General features: G+C 43.9%; 2 protein-coding genes across 2 annotated transcripts; both read right to left on the bottom strand.

The window, feature by feature from the left end:
- Positions 1 to 2,909: 2,909 nt before the first annotated feature.
- Positions 2,910 to 14,835, bottom strand: Chgb (chromogranin B). Its single transcript, XM_036185380.1, has 5 exons — positions 14,488 to 14,835; positions 10,926 to 10,972; positions 10,405 to 10,498; positions 3,867 to 5,623; positions 2,910 to 3,235 (listed from the first exon to the last, which is right to left on the bottom strand). The coding sequence occupies exons 1-5, from the start codon at positions 14,534 to 14,536 to the stop codon at positions 3,158 to 3,160; spliced, it is 2,025 nt and encodes a 674-aa protein (XP_036041273.1). The 5' UTR covers positions 14,537 to 14,835; the 3' UTR covers positions 2,910 to 3,157.
- On the bottom strand, positions 14,625 to 18,262 carry LOC118581898 (60S ribosomal protein L29-like). The gene is made up of 2 exons (XM_036184304.1): positions 18,016 to 18,262; positions 14,625 to 14,884 (listed from the first exon to the last, which is right to left on the bottom strand). The coding sequence occupies exons 1-2, from the start codon at positions 18,260 to 18,262 to the stop codon at positions 14,625 to 14,627; spliced, it is 507 nt and encodes a 168-aa protein (XP_036040197.1).
- Between the last annotated feature and the right edge of the window lie 7,452 nt (positions 18,263 to 25,714).

Genomic DNA, 25,714 nt, shown 5'->3' with positions numbered 1-25,714 from the left:
GAGGGCAGAAAGTGTTTGGAGTGATGACTCAGTGGTTAAGAACCCATACTGCTCTTCCAGTAGATACAAGTTGAGTTCCCAGCATCCATATTGTGCTGCTCATGACCACCTGTAACTCCAGCTCCAGGGGATCTGACTTGCTCTTCTGGCCTCCTTGGTTACCTATATACATATATACATACATGCCCAGACACAAATATGCATAACCATAGTTAAAAACAAAATAAAAATTCCTGTAAAGGAGAGAGAGAGAGAGAGAGAGAGAGAGAGAGAGAGAGAGAGAGAACAGTCACATCACAGTAGGCCAGAAAGAAGAAAGGAAGCTGGCACTAAGCCTGCTTCCTCCTTTTTGTCACAGTTCATTTCATCTAAGGCCCTCCTCCCAGCCTGTCAGGGACCAGGTCACCCACATTTAGGGTAGGTCTTCCCCTCAGCTAATCCTCTGGAACACTAACAGACTGCCCAGAGGTATGCCTGAAACATCTAGTCTTACCAGCTCCAGCCAAGTAGACAGCAACGACTATCCAGCACAGTCTGTGTGCTCAGCCTTTCCTAGGCTATTACCCTGGGCTTTATGAGACATATCTGATCTATTACAATTTATTTTTTTTAATGATATGATCCTTGACCATGGATTGTTTCTTAGGTCATAGATCACCAGAAGCAAATTCTAACATTAGAATGTGAGGATAGACAGTTAATATGGAAAATGACTCCAGGAAATACCTCTAAGTTTACCCATAGGTGCTGGGCTGGGGTGTGAAAGGCAGCCAAACAAAGGATGCAGTACCAAGCAGGTTGCTGCTGAGACATTCTGGAAGGCAGAATAGAATATGCCATAGAGTGAACTACTCCAGGAAGGTGAGAGCTGACCGGTCTTGTTTTGTTTTTCTGACTTGTCTTAGCATGGTTTGAACTGTGTGCTCAGAAAGAGATATGCTAGTGCCCCAGCCCCCTCTCCCCCAGAACCTCAAAATGCAATGTTATTTGGTCAGAAGGTTCTTATGGTTAAGATGAGGTCATCTTGAAAGTCAGATAGGCCTTCGCTACACAGTGACCGGTGTCCTTTTTGTCAACTGTGCCACGTGAAGAGATGGAAAGTTGGAAGGAGAAGGTGGTATGTAAGAGAAGGCAGAGTTTGTGTGATACTGTCACCAGCCAAGAAACATCAAGGGGCCCACGGGCAAGGAGGAGCCACCTCTGCAGACTTAGGAAGCAGGACCCTGCCAACCCCTTGATTTAGGACTTCTGGCTTGAAGGAGAGTGAGGGTATGAGGACGGCCATCAGTATTCATGGTCTCTGCACATGTTCTATTCATCCTTGCATGTAGCTAGTCATGATTGCACAGCCGGGGAGACCCCGGAAAAGAGATATGAGAGACCTCCTGAAATGTGAGCCCATGTTTGGAACTATTGGACCAGCACCAGATAGCTTGGTCCCTGTGTAACAAAGTCTCAGTTCACTCAATGGAATCTGAATCTGAATTGGAAAGAATCTGACTTAATTAGTACAGGCCTTCCTGCATTTATAACAATCACCCACAACCCTCAGACATTTTTACCACCTTCCAGCAAACAGGTCTTTACCTGAACAGAAAACAATAAAAATAACCCAGTCAAAGCTGCTACTGGTAAGAAATGAGATGATTGGTCTAAGAGGGTGAAGGTGATTGTCTGGTTATTTTGGAACAAGAAGCTACAAGGATAACAACAGCAGCGACCAACATTAACCATGCCATTGATTCACGGCAGGCACCATGCTGTTCTGCATAAACTCTTGTTAGAAATAACATATGAAAAGATACCTTTATTGTATCAAACCTGAGAACTAGAGGTGGAAAACCACTCGCCAGAAACCACACAGCTGCTCAGATCCAAAGACAGAGTCAGAGCTCTGCATATGTGGCGGAAATCAGGCAAGTCCTGAGGGAGGAGCTTACACCAGGTGTTCCTATTCCCAGCCAAGAGTTCTGTTCATTAACAAGGCTTTCTTTTCAGTCCAGTCCTTGATTATCTACCCCTAAAGCTCTCCAGTTTGTTGGAGTCTAATTATTTGTATTTCTCTTGAGATGGGTTTTCAATATATTGCTTAGGCTGGCCTTGAGCTCTGGGATTATTCTCTTCCCTCAGCCTCACAAGTAGCTTTCTGTAGACACAGGATGTGCAGACAGCTAATAAGGGGATCCAGCTGCATTTCTCTTTTGTACTGCCTCGCTTCATGCTCTTTGTCAATCTTTTTCAGTCCTGGTTATGGAACCCAGAGCCTCATATGCACTAGACAAGCCCTCTACACTGAACTGTCTCCTCTCTTCTGCTTTGTTTTGGGCTTGTTAAATGACTCTGTAGGTAAGGTGCTTACTACCAAGCTGGTCAACTTATTTTTACCTCAGAGAACCAACTCATGAAGGTTGTCTTCTGACCACCACCACCCCACACACACAATGAATAAATCAAACACAATTTTGAAAATTAAATATTTTGTTTTAAAATGGGTTCTTCAAGCCTGCCTGATCTCTACCAGGATAGAAATCAGATGTTTTTTGTTTTGATTTTTTGTTTTTGGTTTTTGGAGACAGGGTTTCTCTGTGTAGCTTTGCACCTTTCCTGGAACTCATCTGTAGGCCAGGCTGGCCTCGAACTCACAGAGATCCACCTGCGTCTGCCTTCTGAGTGCTGGGATTAAAGGCGTGCACCACCACTGCCCGGCTGAAATCAGATGTTTTATTCTCAATATTTTTCTTTATTTCTTGCAATATTTTACTTCAGAAATTTTGCTTTTTTTTTTTTTTCTGTTATACACTTAAAGGCCTACAAATCCTAATGCTATCTTTGAGAATATACTTAGAAGAATGGATTTCAAAATCGCACTCTTCCTAACTAACCCAAAAAGAGCTAAAAAACAAGAAGGATTTAGTTTCAGGTAAATCATTTATTTTTATGTTTCAAAGACAGTAACATGGTCATTGTCACAGGCATGTGAACGTCTATTTTGCAGGAAGAATATGCTACAAGTCACTCTAGTCACATAGCATTAGCATTCTGGTAAAGATAAATGGTATTTCCAACTGCATCAAACATTTAATAAACAGGAAACTCTGCTTTCTGCCTTTGGGTGAGTCGATGGTGTCGTTCAGTGAACGGCCTGCCTCTTTGACCGTCAACCCCGCTGGCTGAACTTCTCCACTATCTTCTGCAGCTCCAGATCCATGGCAGCCAGGTTCTCCAGTTCCTTTTTCTGAGAAACAGAAAAGTGGAGTGCTGAAGTCAATTCATATGCTCCAGTTCACGGAGCTCTAAGGAGAAGGGGGAATTTTAGGTATAGTAGAGGCTGCCTGAGCCAACCAACATCAGGGGTCTTCAAAGTGTGTTTTTCCTCATCAGTAGATTGGGCACCCTAAGCAAGTGCCCAGGAATGAAGATTCCTGGATCCCACCCAAGACTACCGAATGAGAAACTCTGGGGGGTCAGAAATCCCTCTGACTCTGATGTACTTTCAAGCTTGGGAAGCACCATCTGACATGATCAAATTAGGTAAAGGCACTGCTTGGGTGGTCAGCATGAGCAACATGAATCACCTGGTCAGCACCAGGTGCCTAAGCACTAAGGTATACCCAACGCCCAGGCAGCACCTGGTACTCATCAGACATAATCTCCAAGGATAGATCCCAGACACAGCAGTTTTCCAAGTTCTCCAAGCAAGACGTGAAACACTGGGTGGTGGCTGGAAATCAAGCCTGCTGTGACCAGGGGGACTCACATCCCCACGGTGAAATTTCCCACCCGTCTTTCCCATGATCAGACATGTCAACGCTAACATCAACCTTGATCGTCAGCATCTAATTTTAAGCAAAAGCCTCATACTGTACCTCCTCCTCGGTCAGAACTCTCTGATCAGCCCTTCCCTTTTCTGCTTCTGCCTCCTGGTGGGGCCCCGTCTGCTCCTCTGCGTCATAGAAGTCAGGAAATTCAGCTGACTTCTTCCTGTAGTGAAGGAGCTGGTCCAGCTCAGCCACTCCATCATACTGCCTTCTCAAGTCCAGATGAGGGGCCCTGGCAAAGCTTCTCTTCTCGTATCCCCAGTTCACATCCTCTGAGAGGGGCCTTTTCTCCCACCAGTCATAGCTGTACTCTGGGAAGAAATTCTTCTCAGTCAAGGTCAAGCCATTTCCATCTTCACCTTCACCCTCAAGAAAATTGTCATCTGGGTGGCCTCTTTTCTCAAAATCGCTGTTCTTCCACTGGAGAGGGTCAAAGTAGGTGTTGAAGAGCGCCCCTAACCTCTTCCTCTTTTCAGTGATGGGATAGGGTGCATACTGTCTGTCGGGAAACATCACTTCCTCCCTGCCTTCTTCTGGGTCTAGCAGCTCTTCCTGTTGCCACCATTTGCCTTGGTTCCCTTCCTCCTCATAGTCGAGGTAGTTTTTCTCCTGTTCTTGCCATTTGCTTTGTGGATACCTTTTTGCCGTATCTATTGGGCCTTCGTGAACAGGGTAATGTCCTTTACCCAGGAGCCTTTTCTCTTCTCTGGTGTCAAGGGTAGAATAGGCACCTGGCTCACCTCCCCTGCCTCTGTGTTGGTGTCCCTTTGCCCCCTCATAGACCCTCTCTTCCTCAGTTTCTTCACTGTGTCTGTTGGCCATGTTTTCAAGTTCAGAGTTGGGGTGGCTTTTCTTGTACTCCTTTTCCTGGCTCTCCTCACTCTCGGGCCTTGGAGCTCTGTCCTCTTCACTTCCTCTGCCTCCATACTGTGGTCCCCGAAGGCCCTTGGGAGCCTGGAACTCTGGATAGCTTTTCATTTCTTCCGCATATTCGGGTTCTTCCTCTGAAGCCCTGTAGTGGGTTGGAGGGTGGCCCCTCTTTTCCCCTGAACTGGCTGTGGCCACATCTGCCTCCTCCGACTCCTCAGGGGCACGTCTCCTTCCCTCCACTACAGGATGCCCTTCTTGAGGGGACTTGGGGCGGCTTCTTCCGTGGTGGTGCCTGGGCCGCCGTTTGGCTACTTCAGAGGCCGTGTCCTCCTCATCTTCCTCGGATTCTTCTTCGCTCTGGTCATGGTTGCTAAGCTCCTGGGGTTGTTTCTCCTGCCTCCGCGCCTCCTCTCCACTCTCCTGGCTGCCTTGCTCCTTGCTGTGTGTCTTTTCATAGAGCTCCGTCGAGTGTGCATCTGCTCTGGCCACGGACTCCACTTTTTTCTGAGCCATAGTGTCGCCTCTTTTGTTGGAGAAGATGCTCTGTTTCTCTCCCAGAGCTTCAAGATGTTTCTCTTCGCCAGCATCTTCCCTGTGCTCCCCTTTTGGGTAATTCTTGCCGCCCTCTTCCTCCCTTTCCTCTCCCTCACTCTCTTCGGAATGGCGCGTCTTAGCTTCTTTGGACACTTGTTGGTTGGAGGGATGGAGGCTCTCCTGGGGTTTGTCCACTCCCTCTCGGCTGTGTTCTCCTCCTTCAGTCCACTTCTCACTGTCTACCTCTGTCTGGTCTTGAGGGTCTTCTACCGGAGCTCCTGTTTCCTCCCTACTGGGAGACCAGTGGGCTACTGAGGCATCAGCCGGGTCTCTTAGCAATCGTACTTCAAACTTTGTGTTCTCATTTTCACCTTTTTCTTCACCTTTGACCTCTTTCCCACCTATAATGAAAATACAGAAGTAAGCACAACTGCAGAAATGCTAGAGGTTCAAATACCAGCCTCAGTGATCATTAAAATTGCTGAGGATGCTGGGAAATCGTTACATGATAGATGATATATTCAGCTCTTTGAGAAGCTGATGCTGTGGAAGCTCTTTGGCTGTGTTTAAATCTAAGAGCTCTGCATGTTTAAGTTTTCACAATACTAACCCAGCATCTTTATTCATGACTGTCAATGATGAAATTGAAATCAAGATGTAACTTTATGAAAGACTGGAATTTAGAACCAGAAGAACTCTTACAATTCATCTGGTTCAGCCTGCTTGTTCTGCAGGTATAGAAGATATGGAGACTCAGGGCGAAATAAATCAGGACCATTCTTTCCATATTGGAGTAAAGTGGAAAAGTTAGTATTGTCTAAATGAATGTCTAACTATAATCCAACTAAATAACAGTAAGTAGCCAAAATAGGGATATACTAAGATTCAAAGGAGGATTCAAAATTTATTTACCAGACTTTATTGTCGAGTCAACTGTGTGCACCCTCCCCAGCAGGAAACGACAACTTCACCTAGGTCAGTCATGTGTGGTGTATTTCAATCCACAATGGACTGTGAATTTCTTGGTGGTTCCACACCATCATATCATATGATATCATCATATCACGTGAGTCATAGCCCTCTTGATTTCTATAAATGCAATCAATGATGTTTATACAGCAACAAAATGGCCTAGTGCTGTTCTTCTCAGTCACTAAATAGTTCATGGCTGTAACCGGTGACAAGAATGGAAAGGGCCTCTCTCTTTCTCCACTCAGGTCCCTCCTGCTCCACGTGGTCTTTGACGTTGAAGGTAAGTTACAGTACACTGGACTCTTCATGTTTCATGAGTCAGCAACAGAAGACATAACTGACATTTTGCTGCTCTCTCCCATCTTTTCCGAATGTCAGTAAGTCTTTACTACATTCTCCCCAAGGATACCCTATGAAAAGAGGTGTGGAGATCACACTGTCTTTGTTGTTAGTTGGGAGGGCTTAGATTTCATCCTGTCCTACCAAGTTCAGATAGAAGACCCCAAACCAAGGCCACTGGCAGCTAAGGGTCAACACCATACCCCCGTCATGAGACCCACTAGCTCTTTGTGGTTGTGGAACACTTGAGGTGTGGCTGGAGCACACTGAAACCTGGTACCTGAGACTTCATACAGAATCAGCGAATGTGTTAAAATAACAGTTTTGATAGATAAGGCAATATTAAATAGTATTTGGATAATATTAAATGAATAAAATACATTAGATAAAATTAGATATACTGTTGGCATTAATTTCACTTGTGTGCTTTTTTTTTTTTTTTTTTTTTTTTAAGCTGAGGATCGAACCCAGGGCTTTGTGCTTGCTAGGCAAGCGCTCTAACACTGAGCTAAATCCCCAACCCTTCGCTTGTGTTTTTAAAAAATTTTTAATGTGTCCACTAGAAAATTTGAAATTATATTTGTAGTTCATACTATATTTCTTATGAACAGTGCTGATGGGCCTTTCTGTTTGTTTTTAGACAGGAGCTTACTGGGTTAATTGGGTTAACAGGTAGGAGCTTAAGAGACAGCAAACAAGCACAGCAGGAGCAGACCTCAGGGGTCATTTCGAACTGATATGTACAAAGACAAAATGTATCTATTTTACAAAATACTCAAGACACTCTAGCTGGTTTGTACCTCTCTACAGCACGGCCTGGCAGGATAATAATGTTCTCATGTTTACAAAGCTGCAGGCATGTCTCTGACCTTCTGTAGACAGACATTTGAGTTCCAGTTCATTTGTCACAGTCCTGCACCGTGTAAAAGCCCATGATGATGCCAGGAGGATTGTGAGTTCTAGGCCAGCTTGGGCTACAAAGTGAATTTAAGACAACCTGAATAACAAATCAAAGAGCCTATGGTATTATAATACAGTGCTGGGGCTAATGAGGCAGGCACAAGTAAGCAGGGAGGCTTTGAGTGGTAGCCTTGACTTCTTGTGCCCCCTTTCCAAACTCCTGGGTTGAAATCCTAATCAATGCTATGATAGTTTGGGGAGATAAGGCCTTGGAAGGTTCTTTGGTCCAGAGGGTGGAGCCCTCATGATGGGAGCAGGGCCCTAATAAAAGGACACGTGAGAAACACAGCCTCCCTTCACACCGTAGGCCATGCAGCCAAGAAGTGGGACCTTACCAGGCACCCTGACCTTGTGCACTAGCTGCTACAACTAGAGACGTCAATGTGTGCTGTTTAAGCTGATGGGTCTGTGATACTGTCTGAAGCACTCACAGCTGACTCAGACAGATGCTGATGTTATTCTCGGAGTCTGCTGGAGGACAACAGAAGCCACACACTCCTCTTCCTACCTGATTAGGGGGTGGGGTGACTTAGGTGCCAAGAACAAAAGTATTTTTACTTTTTTTGAGTTAAATATGTACTGCCTATAGCAGCTTGTGCCTGGAGCTGAGCACTTCACCCTAAATTTAGCCCTAAGGCCAGCAGGTGAGATTGGAGAAGGGCTGATTAGCCGACGAAGTCTTCCCCACTCTGTAACACCGAAGTGTGACGTTCACCCTTGCTTCTAGGCTAAAAAGGGAGCATGTCTCATCCATCCTGTTGTAAAGTTGACCAGTTCAACCTTGGTCAACCCTGGCCAGAGAAATCTTGTACTTGGTAAGAAACTGGACTTCTCTAAAGTCTCTTTAAGCCAAAAACAAACAAACAAACAGCAACAAAAAACCCAACCCACAATTCTTCCTTTCTTCCCAAATACTTATTCATTCACTGAGTGCAGGAGAGTGGGAGTGGAGGCTGGGCTTGGGGTGGAACACAGGCCAACAGGGCATTTCCTGCACGCAGCTGCACATGTGAGTCTGCCCATTGGCTTAGGAGAAAGAAGAGCAGGCCGGGAAAGAGAAAACTGCCCAGGACGGCATGACTCAGAACTGGGCTCCCTTTGACCTTCAGAGGCAGTATTTAAATATCAGATGTCACTTTAAGCAGGATGTGGTGGTGCACACCTCTAATCCCAGGACTTGGGAGACAGAGGCAGGTGGATCTCTGTGAGTTTGAAGCCAACCTCCTGCTTAAATAGTGAGTTCCAGGCTGGCAAAAGTTACAGAGTAAGACATAGTGACATTCTGTCTCAAAATAAATATGTAAGTAAATAGACAGACAGACGGACAGATAATTAGCTTGGGATTTAACTCTGTGGTAAAATGCCTACACAGCCTGAGTGAGACCCTGGGCTCGAGCTTCACCACCACAAACAAAAAGAAAAGTGCAAGTTTTTAACTTCCTTAGAAATTTACAAGGTCTAAGTAGCAAAATCTGGTAACAGAGTGTGTACTTCTTCCCTAGAGGTTGAAAGCGGCACACACTCCACACTCCTGAGAAAGGTTGCAAAGTTGCACTGTGCTGCCAGCCCCTAAGAAGGGGACTACACTGCTGCACTACTGATCCTCAGAAGGGCCCCGTGCGGCGCCACTTCTCTGCTCTGAGTCTTTCCTGCTCCTTCCTGATTTTGTGTCTAGCTTCAGTGATTCTTGATGCTGTGACCCTGAAGGAGCACTTCTGTCTTCCCGGCCTTTCTGTCTCTGTCTATTCCATGTCTTTGTTAGAGATCAGAACCAAGTGTTTTGTTCTCTGAAGCAGTATCAACAGATACACAATTGGCAAGCTGGAATTATTAAGACTACAGCCCGAGGGCTAAGTACCTGATTTTTTTGGAGGCAAGGAGAGTCTGGCATTAGGTACCCCCCCCCCATTAATCATGGCTATCTGGTGACCTTTTATGACAGACCCTCTCCTTTTCATCTGGTAAATGAAGACAGGGAAGGGGAGCAGTACAATGGGTTGGCTCAAAGAAGTAGGTTTGCTTCCTGTGGTGACTTAGAACTGCGGATACAAACAGAAAGAAAACTTGAGAAAGAAGTATTTTGTCCGGAGTGATTGGGAAGCTTCCATTCATTGTTTAATGGGGATCCTCATGTTTCAGGGCTCCCCACCCCCATAACTTCAATGATTCTGAGGCAGAGTGAGTTAACCCAGATTCTCTGAGCCAATTGTCCATGGTTCTTGTTTATCACTTTATGCATAAACCCCACGTGCAGCAACTACAAGAGCATTTGTCTTAGAAGCACAAAGAAGAACTCACTGTTTCCAGCTTGACTAACATCTTCAGAGCAGCCTTTGTTTGAGTTGGTTTGACTTCCCCAATGACAAGGACTGTGTATAGTTTTGTAGAAACTGATAACAGTAGATACTGCCTACATCACTGTTTAGGCTTTGTTTCCCACAAAAGCTCTTCAGTACAGAGAAAATGCTCCACTAGCCTCAGAGTTGTTCTCCAATCTTGACCTCCTCTCATTTTCCAACACTTCCTCGGTCACCTCCTCATCTACCCACAAGCAAGCTCTCCCCACACCCCTCTCCACCAAAATGAGGACGTGTTTTAGATTTTTTTAAAATATGAAACGAAAGAATTTAAGAACCAATGGACAGTTCAAGGACTACAATCAACCAAATTCCCTCTTTGAAAACACAAGCCTGGCCAAAAAAAAAAAAAAAAGTTTCCCAAAGGATCTTCTCCACCATCAGACAGTTACTAAGGGACTGGAAGTCACATCCCTGTCTCCCTAGGTACCAGTCTAGTCAATCAACACTAGCTATAGAATTAAACTACAAGGATGCGTTTGCAGGTGAGGCAGAGCTGCAGGAAAAAGATTCACTGCAGGCACAAAGGTCTTTCTGGAGTATGGGACACTTACTCTTTTTCAGGACTTGCCGGCACTCAGGGGTGATAGTTGGAACACTGGACTTGGACAGGGCACTTGAGAGGACTTCAATAATGCAGCGAGTCACCTATGAGAAAGCACAAGAGCGGGTTGGAAAGCTGGTGTCACTAGAACACAATTCAGTCAGGAGCTCCTGTCACAGGAGCCTTGAGCATGTGCCTGGAACTGATGCAGGATCCTCAGGGCAGGGACACACACTGACAAGATCATGAGGAAGCCTCCCAGGGCACTACACTACCAAGTAGACATTGAGTGGTGATAGCCCAAAGAAGGGAGATGAAGACCCATTTCTAATGCTTAGAGGGAAATTGCCCTGTCTTCAGGAAAACTAAATCCTCTGGGAAGGTTGCATGTGCTTCCTACAGGAGAGGCAGTATCACTTGTCCTGGACTCAAAGGGACAAAACTTTGGCTTTGCAAGACAACATGGGGGAGGGAGCTGCCAAAGGGAGTGAGACACCCAAGTCTAGACTCCAGACCAACATTTCAACTTACCATTTCTTCATTGTGATCCCTGTTATCCACTGGAGCTGAGCCGACAGCTTTGAAGGAGAAAAATGGGAAATGTCTTGAGTTTATTTCTTGGAGGCTCGACGCCAAATTTGCAGACTCGCCCTGCTTTCTTTGAGGGGATGCAGAATGAATACTTCACGGAACTCACGGTTGGGATGATGACAATGATCATCATTTTCTACTCGCTTGTACACATGTGTGCACATGTACAGACTTGTGTGAATACACAAACATACACAGCTGTTTCCCAGCAATGTCTTAGACATTTGGAAAGGAATGCTGCCTTACAGCCTATATGAATCAAATCAAGACCACAAATGAGGGCGCTTCTTAAGTTTGGGCAATTTACCATGTCATGTGCTGGTCACACAGTTGTCCTATATTTGTGAAAAGTTTGTTAAGTTGTATACTCTGTGCAGTTTCTACATTATGTGCTGTAATTTTTTAAGTTGAAATAGTATCAGATGCCTTCCACAATCCTTCCCTCTGTCCACACCGAATGGCTACAGAACTATGGCTCTATCTGCCTATTCCTGTTCCCAAGAAAATCTCCCCTAAACTCACTTAAAAAAACACAGCTACTAAAGGCTACACATGGTGGTGCATACCTTTAATCACAGCACTCAAAAGGCAGAGGCAGAAGGATCTCTGTGAGTGGATTTAAGGCCAGCTTGATCTACATAACTTAAAGGACTTCATAGAAAGACACTATCTCAAAAAACAAACAAAGAAAAACCAACTTCAATAACAACAACAACAACAACAACCAAAAAAACATGGATATTAGATCCTTAATCACTCAAGACCTTTGCTTAAACAGTTTGCGTCTACATCTGTTTTAATATTAATATTTTTCTGCATTGTATACAATTGTGCAAACACCATTAGAAGTATCAAGTTCTCCAGTCCACTATTATCTAGCATATTAGGATCATTTAAAAATGTTTGAAAAGTGCCTAACAAGCTATGAAGAAAGACCCCAAGTTCTTCCTCAAACACAGGTTAGATAAGACCTGGCTGGCCAACTATTGGCACTCAGGGTCATATGCCTGGCTTTGGGGGTTTTGGTGTGGTTTTTCTGTTTCTTTCTTTCTGGCTGAAGATTGAGGCCAGGTCCTCACACATGGCTGACAGTCACTCCCCAACTGAGCTGCAGCCCCAGCACCAGGCCAGTCTTTTATGCTCCAGATGAGTGCTATTTTGAGAACATACTCACATTGACGCTTTTCTCTTTTCACCTGAAATCTATGAAATTCTCTGCAAAGTAACTATGGAAGAATTACTCCCCTGATGACAAAGAAGTCACCCTTCCCAAGTTCAGCCTTCCAGACCTTCTGTAGCAATGCAGCTCCACATACATAGCTCTGTCTGTTGTTTCCCCCAATGTAAAGTGAGTACTTTACCCTTACAGCCAAAGTATTAACCTTTATCAGATCTGATGGTCAAGGGATGTCCCATTGTCCTAGACAATTCTCAGTTTACAACTTACTATTGTATGACATCGATGTTTCTCTGAGGGAGGCTCCTCAGACTTTTCTTAATAGAAAGGAGCTAGGCTTTGCTTATGAAGGCACATTGTGAACCTTGGTGAGACTCCTAGGTGATATACATTTCTTCCAACAGAATCTGTGATAGCAAAGTAATAACTAAAGATATATTGAGTCCCCTAACCTATTGTAACTTATTTTTGTAGCAAGTAAGAAATAAATTTAACACTTATGGAAGAGTAAAATAATCAAATGGTTAAAAAAATGATCAAATAATAAGTCTGGTAATAACTTCTGAAGTGTCAGCATCCATAAGACTGTTAAGGTTTAACCCCAGATGGGAATTACAGCTGCAAAATAGATTAGCATGTTCTTCTGCTAGTAAACCATGGGCACCCCCAAAGCCCACTAGGTTGAAAGTCAAACAAGATATGCATACCGAAAAAATATCCTGCTGCACATGGTATGGATATGGATATCCTACAGTTAGGTCATCCATGTTAATCTTTGAAGTGCACATAGACAGCTGTGGATCTCCTTCTATAAGCCCTTAATGAACTAGATGTCTTCCTGAGGGCTCCCTACCAACCATGATTTTGCTAAATAACAAACTACTTGAAGTCTCTCATTGCCAGATTTGGGGAGGAGGAAATGGAGAGGTGGGTTGCTAAGATACCAGGGTCTTTCTGGGGTGATGAGCAAGTCCTGAAATTTGATAGTGGAGATGGTTACAGTCTATGGATAGCTTATATACCACTGAGTTAGACATTTTAAAGAGACGGGGTGCATAATGTGTGAATCATAGCCTAAAATATGAGAGGGTATCATAACTCCGTTTTAGTTACTATTAAATATGAGCTTTTATTTCTCCATAGGAGGTATGAAAATGTTTAACCACCACAGTTAAGTGAGTTACAAAAACATTACTATTTTGTAATCTAGGACACAGCGTACAGTATCACTGTGATCTCTTCAGCAACGCCTTTCTGAAATACTTTGAGCTTGAAGAATTCTGAATTTATTCAGTTTGTTTTCCTTAATCAAATTGAGAGCATGTATTAGTTATTCATAGGAATGATTTTTAAAGATTGAGGACATTGTGAATGCAATATAATAACCTTTGGCTCTGATTCTGTCAAACATCGAATCGAGTGATTCCTGCCAATCCAAGGCTTATATTTATAGAGTAAAGTCTAGTTAGGAATCTTAGTCTCAGAACAAAACATTTTTCTGCAGCCAAAGGGCCAAAGAAAGCTGCTAGCTTAATTTGGTGTTGTACTTACTTATCAGTATCCCAACACAAACACACTCTCAAATCATCAGAGATCATTGAGTAAATTTAGAGTAATTTGAAATTCAACCACCACAATCTTCCATACACAAATCGTCATCAAATATTAACTCCCTCTGTTTTCATCCTCCAAAATTGACTGAAACATTAGTTTACTACTCCAGAGGTACTTTTATGGTTATTACACAGTCTTGTTATTTTTATTTCTAGAGTATAAAAGAAATGTCCAGCCAGGATTCCATTCATAAATTAAAAACTGATCGACTTAAACGTGAATCACCTCTATCTAGAGACACAAATACAAAGCATAAATATATTAACCCTGTAAACACATATGCATGAAGACCTGCACACACATATACAACATGCTGAGGAAAATGCATTACATGCACACGGACCTAGTTCTAACTCGGCGTCTTTATAATAATAGAGGAAATCCGGCAGGTGCCAACTGCATGCATTCCCACCCCGCTGCAGGCGCAGTGCTGTCAAGAGTCACACATAGAATCAGAGCCTTGTAAGGCTCTCTCTAGCCCTGTAGAGAGCTTAACATCTCTGCAGAGAACACAGAATGCGACTTTGCTCGCTAGGGCCGCACAGCCCCTGCGGGGAAAGCAGGAAAAGGCTGGGAGGCCCCAACTCACAGCTCAGTGAGGCAAGGGATACAAGGGAAAGAAGAGGCCAGGTGGTGGATGAAATCTAGCGCTTGCAGCCAGGGGCTCCTAGACCAGCCCGGGAGCTGTCCGAGGTGCTGAAAGCCACTCACCGGCCAGAGCTGCAGCGCCCAGGAGGCCGAGGAGCACGGCGGTCTGCATGGCCCAGCTCGCCAGCTGCAGGCAGAAGGAGCACAGTGGGTGCGAGCTCCGCAGAGCGGCTGTGGCGCGGTGGACGCAGGCCTGGCTCTTATGAAGGGCGGGCGGGGTGCAGCGCCCGGGGGCGAGCGGCGAGCGGGGGCGCCCCTTGCTCAGCCTTGACGTCACGGAGCAGCCCCAGGGCGGCGCCAGCGGGCAGAACCTCCGACAGTGAGCGTGGCCCTTGCTCTGGGTCCCAGCAGACGCAGGCGGGGATGCGGGGATGCGGGGATGCTGTCTGTTTCAGGCAAGGAGGGGCAAGGGTCCGGCTCAGATTGCACGCGCCTGCGCTCCAGCTCCCCCGCACACAGCCTGCAGAACACAAGTTTGAGGCTGTGGGTCAGTATGACTCTGGTGTGTGTAAATGAGGAGGTCAGTTTTGTATCTCCTCTGCCCAGCTGAGGAAGATCCTTGCTTGAGACACACAGGAGGTTCTTAGGGCTGTACAAGAGAGTGATGGCCGTAAACCTAAAGTGTGCAGCCAGAAATACATAACCTGCTCTTGGTTCAGATGTTAGGTCTGTATATCTGTCTTCCCATCTATGCCTCGTCTGTCTTCCGTTTGCAGACACTTCCCACCTCATATACAGTGCTTATTCAGATGGGCTTAAAAAAATCAGACAGGCCAAAAGGATGCTCTGCAAAATTATCTCTCTCTTTTAACCGCAGTTTCCAAGTTCTGTTCCCCTGTAAGCATGTTCTGTGGCTTAGGCCTAATTTAGTTTGAAACGTATGTAACTGGTGCTATTCTTCTCTCTCCTTCCCCCTTTTCCTCTTGAATGGCCACACTGTGTTGCACTGAGTGGGTATTTTGGTATTTAACCAGCTCTTCCTGGTAGACATTTATTTAGGTTGTTATCACCACCACCCCCTGTTTTTGGCCTTTAGTTACTCCCTTATGACAGGGGCATAGCCAGAGGGCAGAGTATGAAGTAACAACCTTGCAGGAACTAGTATGTCCTTGAAAACCTGTTCATCTTCGCTTGCTTTTAAATTGAGATAGAAATGCATTTTAAATTATGTGTGCAAGGGAGATGATAACACATCTTCCAGATTATTTTTGACATGAATTCTGTTAGCCTACCTAATAAGGAATCAGGAAAAAGCACAGGCAAGTGTCCTGCCCAGAAGAGATACAATCTGCTCTGATAACAGATTCTGAGGAACAGTGAAACTGTATTTGAGATCTCTTTGGTTAGGTGATGAAGTTGTCTACAGACACAACCAAACAGAGATTTCCAGTTCCTTTTCCTGAAAAGTCTCCAATTCTTTTTGCACATGCTGAGTATATAGATAGATGCATCTTACTGGAAGATTATTTTTACCAAAACTGCAGCTACAGAATATATGTTTTTTTAATTTTTATTTATGTTTTTCTGCATTGGTGTGGAGAATATAGGGCCATGGGCATGCAGGCAAGCACTCTGCCACTGTTCTATATCATCAACCCCAGAATGCCAGAATTGTCTTGAAAATGATATGTCTGAGACAACAGGTAAAATTTGAAAAGATATAAAGATTACACCACGCTATTGTGTTGTGGTAGGAGAGCAGAAACTGGTGAAAGCAACATCAGGGTGAACATGTGAGAATTTGGCTCAGTAAGTAGAATACTTGCCATACTGTGACAGGGTCCCAACCCTAAGTAGTCCCCCCCACCCTCCAGACCTTAACACAACTGACTCCATGATGGAAATGCCATTCAGACTGGACAACTCAGCACATAGACTGAGTACCATCTGCCAAAACTAAAACAAAGGCCTAATCCATTAAAAATCCATAGTTCTGGGAAAGTCTCTAAATGTCCTAATCTTGCTTTTTCGCTTCTGTAGTTCCGATTCTGGCTAACTGTTCTGGTTAACTGAAGTATGTCAACCCAGAACATGGTACCCGGAGGAAGGCTTGGGGCTACACTTGGACCCTGAACACCCAATGTAGTTACCAGTCGGCTAATAAAGGCTTTTGATTGGCTTAGACCCATGTCCAAGCAGTCTTCTCTGGTGAATACCTCACAACCATGCAAGCCTGCTCACTGGAATTCAAACCCATTTAAAGGTAGAAGGAAGAACCAATTCCACAAGGTTGCCCTCTGATCTCCATTATTCACACACCCTTTACCACCCCCAACCCACCCCCACCCTCACCCCCCCCACACACAAGAAATAAAATAGGGTGCTGGAGAGATAGCGCAATGGTTAAAAGCACTTGCTGCACCGGAAGAACCAGGTTCAATTCCGGGCACCCACATTGTGGCTAACAATCTACTGTCTGTAACTCCACTTCCAAGAGATCTGACCCCTCTTCTGGCCTCCCTGGGAACTGCCCAAAGTACACAGACATATTTGCGGGCAAAACACCCATCCACACAAAAGTAAATAAATCTTTTAAAAAAATTTTTGAAAAGGAAAGTAAAATGTGAACATGGAAGAATCCTATTGGCAGAGAGAGACTGGGAACTCTTGCCTACCTAGGCTACATACAGAAGCAGAGGTGGTGTGAGAAAAGACAGTCTGTTACACTAGAGAGGCCAGCACTGTAAAAAACCAAAGGGGGACAAAATTCATGCTTTAAAATAGAACTTGTAAAGGACCTGCAAAAAGCCATATGCCTTGTGGCCCAGTACCTTTTAACCAGCTGCTTTCCCTAGTTCACGACATCATTCCCATCTTCAGGAGGGACTTTTTACAAATTTAATTATTTAGTTATTGAGACAAGGTCTCTCTATGTAGATCAGGCTGGCCCCAAACTCACAGATATCCACTTGCTCCACCTTCTAAGTTCCAGTTTTGTTTTCAACCATGTGTCACACTTCAGTAGGCCATCCTGTCACGTTTCCCAACCCCTCCACTGTGACCTGTGCCTATAACTGTGTTGGTATTTCTGTGTTGATTTTGAGGCAAGTCCCTTGAATATTCAAAAAATGTTCTTTGTTTTTAGGAAATGCATATTGAGATTTCTAGTCTCAAATTTTGAGAAAAAATATAAGGAAAAGAGAAAGAAGAAATCACTTTCATATTTTAAAGATTTTGGGGGCAGGGGGAACTGAAGATTGAACCACTGAGCTAAATCCCCAACCCCAAGATTTTTTTTTTAAAAAAAAAAACAGATCTTGCCCCAAGTTTATTTGTAAAAACAGCATATGTTACTGATCATCTGCAAATAATGTGTAGGTGTGTCACACCAGTCCACCTGTCTTGGCACATAGAAACCTTTTCTATGGGGCCTTCACAGGGGCCTGGGCACCTTTGGGAGCCTGAACTGGAGCTGAAGCCTGGGTCTGAGCTGGAGCTTCAGCCTCTGCCTTGGTCAGAGCATGGGCTTTACTTGGTAAAGTCTGTGCCCCTTGGCCATGTAGCTTCTGATCCACTTCCGGAGCTTGGGATAGGCAATGAAAGCAGGATGGCTGAGTTTGCAGCAGGGGCCCTTTGGCATCTTGGGCTTACACAACTTGGGTTTCACAGGGGCCTTGATGGCTTCTGCATGTGCACTCACTGCCTTCACACTGTTGGCCTGTGTCTTCTTCAGGCCTTTCTTGTGCTTCTTGACAAAGCACGTGGTCCTCAGGAAGTTGGGGGTCCACCCCCTTAAGAGATTCATGTCATCTTTGTGACCAGGGTTTCTTGATACCATTTCTATGCCATAATCAGGATTGGTTGTGTGTGGTGTGGTGTGGTTCTTGGGCTTGACCATGTCTTAATGGCAACCCACAGCTCCTGAAGCACCTGGAACCAGAAGAGAAAGAGACAGATTGTGAGTGAGTGTGTGTGTGTGTGTGTGTGTGTGTGTGTGTGTGTGTGTTGCAGCCCTGACTAGCCTGGGACTCACTATATAAACCAGGGTAACTTAAAACTCACAGAGATCCTCCTGCTTTTGCCTCCTGAATGCTGGTATCAAAAATGGGCACCACTATGCCTGGTTAAGTAAAGAAGAAGAAAAAAAAAACATTTGGCAATTGTGATAAATAATACACTATAATAGCATACTATTTTTGCATTTTTACAAAATCTGAAATTTTTCCAAAACAAAGAAAGATGAATGGTTGTGGAACAAAATAATTTACTTAGAAGCTTTATAAAGCAGTGGATACTGGAAACAGGAGACATGCTCCATGTGGTAGCTCACTATAAGTATGAGGCCAGCCTGGACTGCCTTGTGAATTCTAGGCTAGCAAGAAAAGACTTAAGGAGGGAGGGAAGGGTAAAGTATACGAGAGGTTCTCTCTCTATTGTTGACATTACACAAGGGTTAATACTACTCTTTGAAATGTACCAGGTATCTGTAGTTATTTAAAACTAAACCCTTAAAGTATTTGTGCTTTGATGCTTTCCCTCTCTTCATTTCCCCTAGAAAACCATGATTAAACAATGTTAAAGTCATCTTTTGGCTTCTCAGGTTGGGGTTGGACTAAGTGATTTTGCTTATTAAGACAACCTTGGTGAAGGAAAACTATTTTCATCATTGCCAATTAGTTGGGGGCAAGGAGGCAGCCCTGGCCAACAGCCAGTTTCTACATTCACTTTTAGATTCCTCTGCACTGGAGTAGAGGATGCTGGGAGTATACTGCCAACAAGTACATTTTTGTCTCAGGAGAGAAAGGGGAAAGGCTAAAGGAACCAGGGCTTAGATTCTGAGGGAGGAATATAATCACAGTTTTTAATGATATCGTGGGCTTGCTCTCCTGGGAATCCTGTTAAGATGGCCCTTCATAATTCCCCTATAATTTCACCTTGATGAAGAAATCAGAGTTTGTATGTGTATGGACATGTTTCTATAGACTACTTTACTTAGTGTGCTCCATTTCAGGTCTGTCTGCTTACGGACTCAGTACTCATTAACTCCATATCGCATCATTTTAATGAATCTTGTTATCTGCTGGTAAAGCTTAAAAACAGCTAGTTTTAACAAGAATGACACCAAACCCATATATCAATATAGAAGCAGCTGGCATCTTGACAATATTGGAAAGACTTAGCTTGTTGTTGTTGTTTTTGGAGACATGATTTCTCTGTGTAGCTCTGGCTGTCCTGGAACTTGCTGTGTAGAACAGGCTGGCCTTGAATTCACAGAGATCCACCTGTCTCTGCCTCCTGAGTGCTGAGATTAAAGGTGTGTGCCACCACGCCCAATAAGACTTAGCTTTTTGATTGCTGTTAATATTCTAGACATAATATTATCTCAGATAGCACAACAAAATACCAGGAAAAGAAGTCACAGGAAATAGTATTTCCCAGGAATTCTTTCAAAGAACTAAAGAGGAATAAACACAGCTCCAGGGGCCAGTATTGAAGAAGAGTGTGGCTTTGCACATGGCTTCTGGAATGATTAGCCTCGAAAATGAGACCAACAAAGGGAATTTGGTACTGACAAGAATACATAGGGATTAGAAACACTGAGAAAGCAGGTAAGGAAACTGAGAAAATCCAGAGGTTAGTAACTGCAGTTAGCTGCTACCTCTCCAGATGGAAGGATATAGCCACCCTGCAGCCCAGAAACAGAGGCCACTTAAGGCAAGATCTGGGGCCCTGGGAGAGGCGCTGGGCAGCAGCTGGAAACCAGAGAAGCTGCTACTGCCAGAGATGTAATGTTTTCTTTCCAAAGAGGGGGAGGGAGAAAACACATTTTTTTTTTTTTCTTTTCAAACCCAGTGCCTCTTAGCAACCGAAGCTACCTGGAAACAGCAGGGCAAACAAGGAAAATCATTTACAAGGGCCCAGTCTCCCAGTGAGACAGCTCAGATCAGAGAGAAAATTGGAAAGCAAACAGACAAACAAATGGCAAATAGATCAAAACACCTTAAAGTCCGGGCACTAACTATGGATTTTTGTTTCCCAGTTCACTAATTCAATTCATTTGTTTATATGGCTGGCTGGCTGTCGGTCAAGCACTGTGACTTTGGTAAATCCTGAGGTTAATTTCAGTGTCAGCCGCACAAGACTGGAGGTTAAAGGCGAGAGCATGCCTGCTGGGGGATGATGCACCCATGGAAACTGTTGCCCTGCAGGTCCATGTCCACAGAACTCCCTGTGTTGGTGGCCACCAGGATAGACATTTCTGTCTTGTAACTTCGACTTCCCCAAGCCCTCACTAGGGCCTCATGTCAGCAAGTAACTTTCCCTGGGTAAGTTTGATTCTGGAATACTTACTGTATCCAGTTTCTTTGTCAGGTAAGATTCTTGATGTATTTTGAAATAATATTTTGAAAGAAATAGCAAGCCTATCCCCAGCCTCAAGAAAAAAAGTTTTACCTTTTTTTTTGACCCACCAAACTGTGGATAATGTAACACCAGACAACTTTCATGCAGATAAATATTAATAAAGTAAACATTTCTCAAGAAAAGTCAGGACATAAAGCCATATCATTGTGTAACACAGTAGGGGGTGTTCCTCAGTTGAGGCTTGTATATGATAAGATTTGTCAGATAACATACTTGAGAGGGAGCAAGACCCTGACCGCAGGTCGGGGACTGGGGAGAGTGCATAGTGGGTAAAACCCCTTGCCGCCAATCCCGACAGCTCACATTCGACTTCCAAGCCCCACTTGGTAGAAAGAAAGAATAGACTCTCACAAGTTGTCCTCTAATGCCGCAACTGCCAAATAACTAAATAAATGGAAGAGGGGGGAGGGGGAGGGAGGAGGAGAAGGAGACAGAGGGGGTGGAGGGTTACCAATGCTTGGAGTTTGGTAAGTTTGATGAGACCTTCGTGCTTTTGGCAAATTACCCCTTGATGTTACTAACTCCAGGGTTCATAGCAGTGGTAGGTACACCACTTGATGTTACTAACCATGCAGTTGGTTCCAGTGGTAGGTACACCACCTGATGTTACTAATTCCAGGGTTGGTAGCAGTGGTAGGTACACCACCTGATGTTACTAACCACACAGTTGGTAGCAGTGGTAGGTACACCACCTGATGTTACTAATCATGCAGTTGGTAGCAGTGGTAGGTACCTAGAATGAAGAGTGTTTATGACCTTTGTGTATCCCTCCCATTAACACACACTCACTAGGTAAAGAGACTTGGTTTACAAAGCACTTTCATACATGTTACAATACAGTTTTTAAATTAATCTTATAGGACCAAATGCTTAGCTCTCTAATACTCCCTTTACTGATGAGCAAAATGAGACGTTAAAACAAAAGTTACAAAATATCCACAATTGTGCAGTGCAAAAGGCAGGGCTGAGATTTCTTTCTCTTTGTAAAGTTAATTTGAAGAATTTTCTTCCTAAAAATTCAGCTTATCAACTGAGTTACCTAGTGCAGTCCACAAACCTTACATGTACAGGTCATTAAAGTTTAACACATGTACCCATGTAGTGAACATCCAGATCCAGAACATTCCCAGAACCCAGAAAGCTCCCCATCCCTTTCACTCAACGCTCCCAACAAACAAAACCCCACTTCCAATATTTAACACCGCAGATAACTTCAGAATCGTGTATAAATGGCACCATGGAGCCTGTGCTCTTTTGCGTCTAGACACTTACTGTCAGTGTTGTATCCCTGAGATCTGTTTCTATGTTTCTATAGATCACTGTATTTGTGCTCTTTTGTGTCTAGACACTTACCGTCAGTGTTGTATCCCTGAGATCTGTTTCTATTGTGCCTATGTTTCTATAGATCCCTGTATTTGTGCGCTTTAATTCTGTGCAGTTTTCCATAATATGGTGTGGAACAATTTATACATTCTGCTGTTGGTGAGTATTTGGATTGGATTGTTCCCAGCTTAGAAAGAGCACAAATAAATACACTTGAATACTTGAATGTGAATTGGTCACATCAGCTCCTGTAGACACTACTAGCTTTCTGAAATGAGTATACCAGGCACTGAGATTTAAATGGGTATGTATAAACATCACATAATACAAACTCAGTAGAGCTGGTAGGATTGCTATCTTAGTTCCAGGATACACTGAGGCCACAGCACATGTCGCTTACTTCCCATATCTGTGTAAAGCTTGTGTCCAAAGACAAAGGCTGTCCTTGCTTACTCAGTGGTAATGCCCAGAGACAAGACAGGAAGGGAATTACCCTCACTAGAAGGACACTTTCTTCATTCAGATCACACTTATTTTTCTTAATTTTGGCATTTTTTCCTCTAGAAAATCTAGCTGAAAAAAGCAGATCACTGTGAGCATGTGAGAGGACACTTCAGTTTTCTTTGACTTCAAGCTTCAGAAGAGAGAAGAGAGAGACTACACACCTGCACCTGTGTGGAAATTTGGGTTAAAATAGTCTGTTGGGTGGTTCAGAATTAATGAGAGGCCTAGGACCTTGTCTAACAACCAAGAAGGGACAGTTGACAGAACCTGAGATAAGAATGGAAGCTGTGTCTTCAGTGTACCCTCCAAGTCCAGCAAAATGCTGTGTGTGCAACACAGGTTGAAAAATGCTCACATGTTGTATAAAGCAGATAGGTGCATAGCAAACGCAGAAAAAAGGGTCTCACAGGCAGGATTAATGCAAGGATTGGGTGACCTTGGGGTTCTTCCTAGCCACAAAGCAGAGGGGACCTGGGAGGAACTGTTAAGTTTGAGAGTCCAGGCCTGTAGCTCCATTCAGTTTGGAGTCAGAGACAGGAAGATGTCAAGATGAAGGGCTAGTCTACAGAGTGAGTTCAAGTCCAACTTGGGCAATTTAGTGAGACCTTGGCTCAAACTAAGAAGTAAACAAAGATCTGGGGTATATTTCAGTGGTTGAGAACTTGCCTAGCATGTGTCAGGACCTAAATTCAATCCTTAGTCAGATTAAAAAGAAAGTCTGATTGGGTTTGGGATGGAGGCACAGGTTTGTGGCACATGCCCCCTCTAATCCTCTAATATTCCACTGATTCTGAGCAGTGAGAGGCTGAGACCTTTGTCCTGTTCCCTTGGGGGAATCTTTCCATCTCCTAGTATCAATGTCTCTGTGTCCCTGGTGCCTGGGTACCCACAGCCTCTTTACCCCCTTCCTATTGAAGAAGCCTTTGGATATAACAGTCTTCCTATGGAGGTTTGATATTCAGCCACATTAGAAAACAACCATTTAAATATGTGGCATTTTCAGTACCAGTCAGAAAGGGTGGCCACAACTCTAAGCCATGTGGCTCTCAGGCTAGCAGCCATTAGTAAGAGTGTCCCAGCAGTCCTGCCCTGATGGTTTTGAGTTCTCCTCCCCACCCCCCCCCCCTGGCTGCTGAATTCGGTTGCCGGTCTCTGCTCTCATCCCAAGGAGCCATGAAATGTAAGTTGGTTCTGCCTCGTGAGTTTGAGATTTGATGACTTTGCTCTGTGAGGCAGCTTCCTGCTGATGCTGAAATTAAAGTTATTTATGGGGACTGTACAACATGGCAACCCCAGACAGCTCTTACCTAACAAAACTGCATTGTCCAGGGAAATGTCCAGGGAAAAATTTGCATGGAAGAATTTCAGTTTTATAAACCTATGAATATTTTATTTCTCAATAATTCATAATGGCCCTTGAGGAACCATTATTGTTAAGTAAATATCATAGCCTAAGTGGTCTCATGATATAATTACCCATATTTTTGTTTTGGGTAATAAATATGCAAATGTAATTTTTGCTAAAGGATTGCTGCCCCCCTCCCCTGTCTTACCGGCCTTTCATTTCTTTTACATAAAAGGAAAAAGAAAAAATAAATTTTATATTGCCACATGAATATGATACTGTCTAGAATGGCATATCACCAATCCATATGCTCATCTCAACTTAATCTATTTTAACCTTTAGAAGACATATTATCTTACAAGGCATAAAAAATGCTAGAACATTTACTGATTTTTGTCTTTCCTGTCTCCCACTCCACTCCAGAAGCACAGTGGAGGCAAATTCACAGAGTTCACAGGACAAAGAATCTTTGGCAGATATGAAGGGTTGAGTGGTACCCCAGCTCTAGATGTAAGCAGGAGTAGCAAGGTTTATCACACTAAGTCCATTTCAACATATGCCAACTTCTAGCCCAGAGGCAGAAAAGAAAGTCAAGAGTTTCAAAGCAACTGTCCTAGGCGCTTCTTATGTCAACTTGACACAAGCCAGAGTCATCTGAGAGGAGGGAGCCTCAGCTGAGAAAGTGCCTCCATCAGACTGGACTATAGGCAAGTCTATAGGGCATTTTCTTTATATATATATGATCTTTATTGACAGATAATTCACATAGTATGCAATTTTCCTGTTTGCACAATTTGATAGACTTTAGTCCAGCATCCTCATAGGCCCATGACACCATCACCACTTCCTGTTTTAGAACATTGCTGTCTTCAATTTCTTTCTTTCCTTTTTTTTTTTTTTTGAATGTTTTGAATGCTGAATGCTGTTTATTGAAGGAGGGAGGAGGTTTTAAATACAGGCTTACAGCACAATGGGGGAACCCCAGAGGGCAGAAGTTCACTTCCAATGTTTTACAATCTTGCATCTAAGCTGTTAATGCCCAATATGCAGGTTACACAGACAAGGAACTTCCCTTAAGCATTCAGGAAGGTGGAATCTCATGGAGAATTAGCATAGGAAGGATATCAAGGTCAAGGTCAGCAAGCAAGGCAACAGTTACCCAAAACAGGGGCCAGGGACCTACAGGTCCCCCCTTTTTTACTAAAAAAAATGAGGTTCTGGGGGCTGGAGAGATGGCTCAGAGGTTAAGAGCACTGACTGCTCTTCCAGAGGACCTGAGTTCAATTCAATTCCCAGCAACCACATGGTGGCTCACAACCATCTGTAATGAGATCTGGTGCCCTCTTCTGGCCTGCAGCCATACATGCTGTATACATAATAAATAAATAAATCTTTAAAAAAATTTAAAAAATATGAGCTTTTTAGGTTGCGTGGAACATCAGCAGGTTACCTTACCCATCATGGAGACACCTATCCAGGCCACACAGGCACTCTGTCTTAGGTTGGTGAGTGCCCCCCAGGTATTACCCATCTCTGAATACTCATTAACATACAGGCTCAATTGTGTGAGAGCTACAGAGTTAACTGTTGCCAAAGATCTCTAAGTGGCTATGGGCTTGCAATCTGTGTGTTTGACACTGAAAAGACCCATCCATAGCCGGTAGGCTAAAGGCAACTGAGCCATTCCCTTCCTTAACGAGCCTTACTGCAAATTGGAGTCCTTGTAAGATGGTATTAGGGCATTTTCTTAATTAG

Source organism: Onychomys torridus, chromosome 4 (genome assembly GCF_903995425.1).
Source record: "Onychomys torridus chromosome 4, mOncTor1.1, whole genome shotgun sequence".
Taxonomy (NCBI): domain Eukaryota; kingdom Metazoa; phylum Chordata; class Mammalia; order Rodentia; family Cricetidae; genus Onychomys; species Onychomys torridus.
Note: the sequence above shows the minus strand (reverse complement) of the source record. Positions and strands in the feature narration are given on the sequence as shown.

What these genes read in the sequence shown, in the direction of transcription:
- Chgb (XM_036185380.1), bottom strand. Translation starts at nt 14,536, where the DNA reads ATGCAGACCGCCGTGCTCCTCGGCCTCCTGGGCGCTGCAGCTCTGGCC. An exon ending in GGGATCACAATGAAGAAATG is followed by an intron (nt 10,499 to 10,925) that starts GTAAGTTGAAAT and finishes GCTTTCTCATAG; the next exon opens with GTGACTCGCTGCATTATTGA. An exon ending in GAGTTCTGACCGAGGAGGAG is followed by an intron (nt 3,236 to 3,866) that starts GTACAGTATGAG and finishes TCTGTTTCTCAG; the next exon opens with AAAAAGGAACTGGAGAACCT.
- LOC118581898 (XM_036184304.1), bottom strand. Translation starts at nt 18,262, where the DNA reads ATGGTCAAGCCCAAGAACCACACCACACCACACACAACCAATCCTGAT. An exon ending in CCCTGTGAAACCCAAGTTGT is followed by an intron (nt 14,885 to 18,015) that starts GTAAGCCCAAGA and finishes TGTGTTCTGCAG; the next exon opens with GCTGTGTGCGGGGGAGCTGG.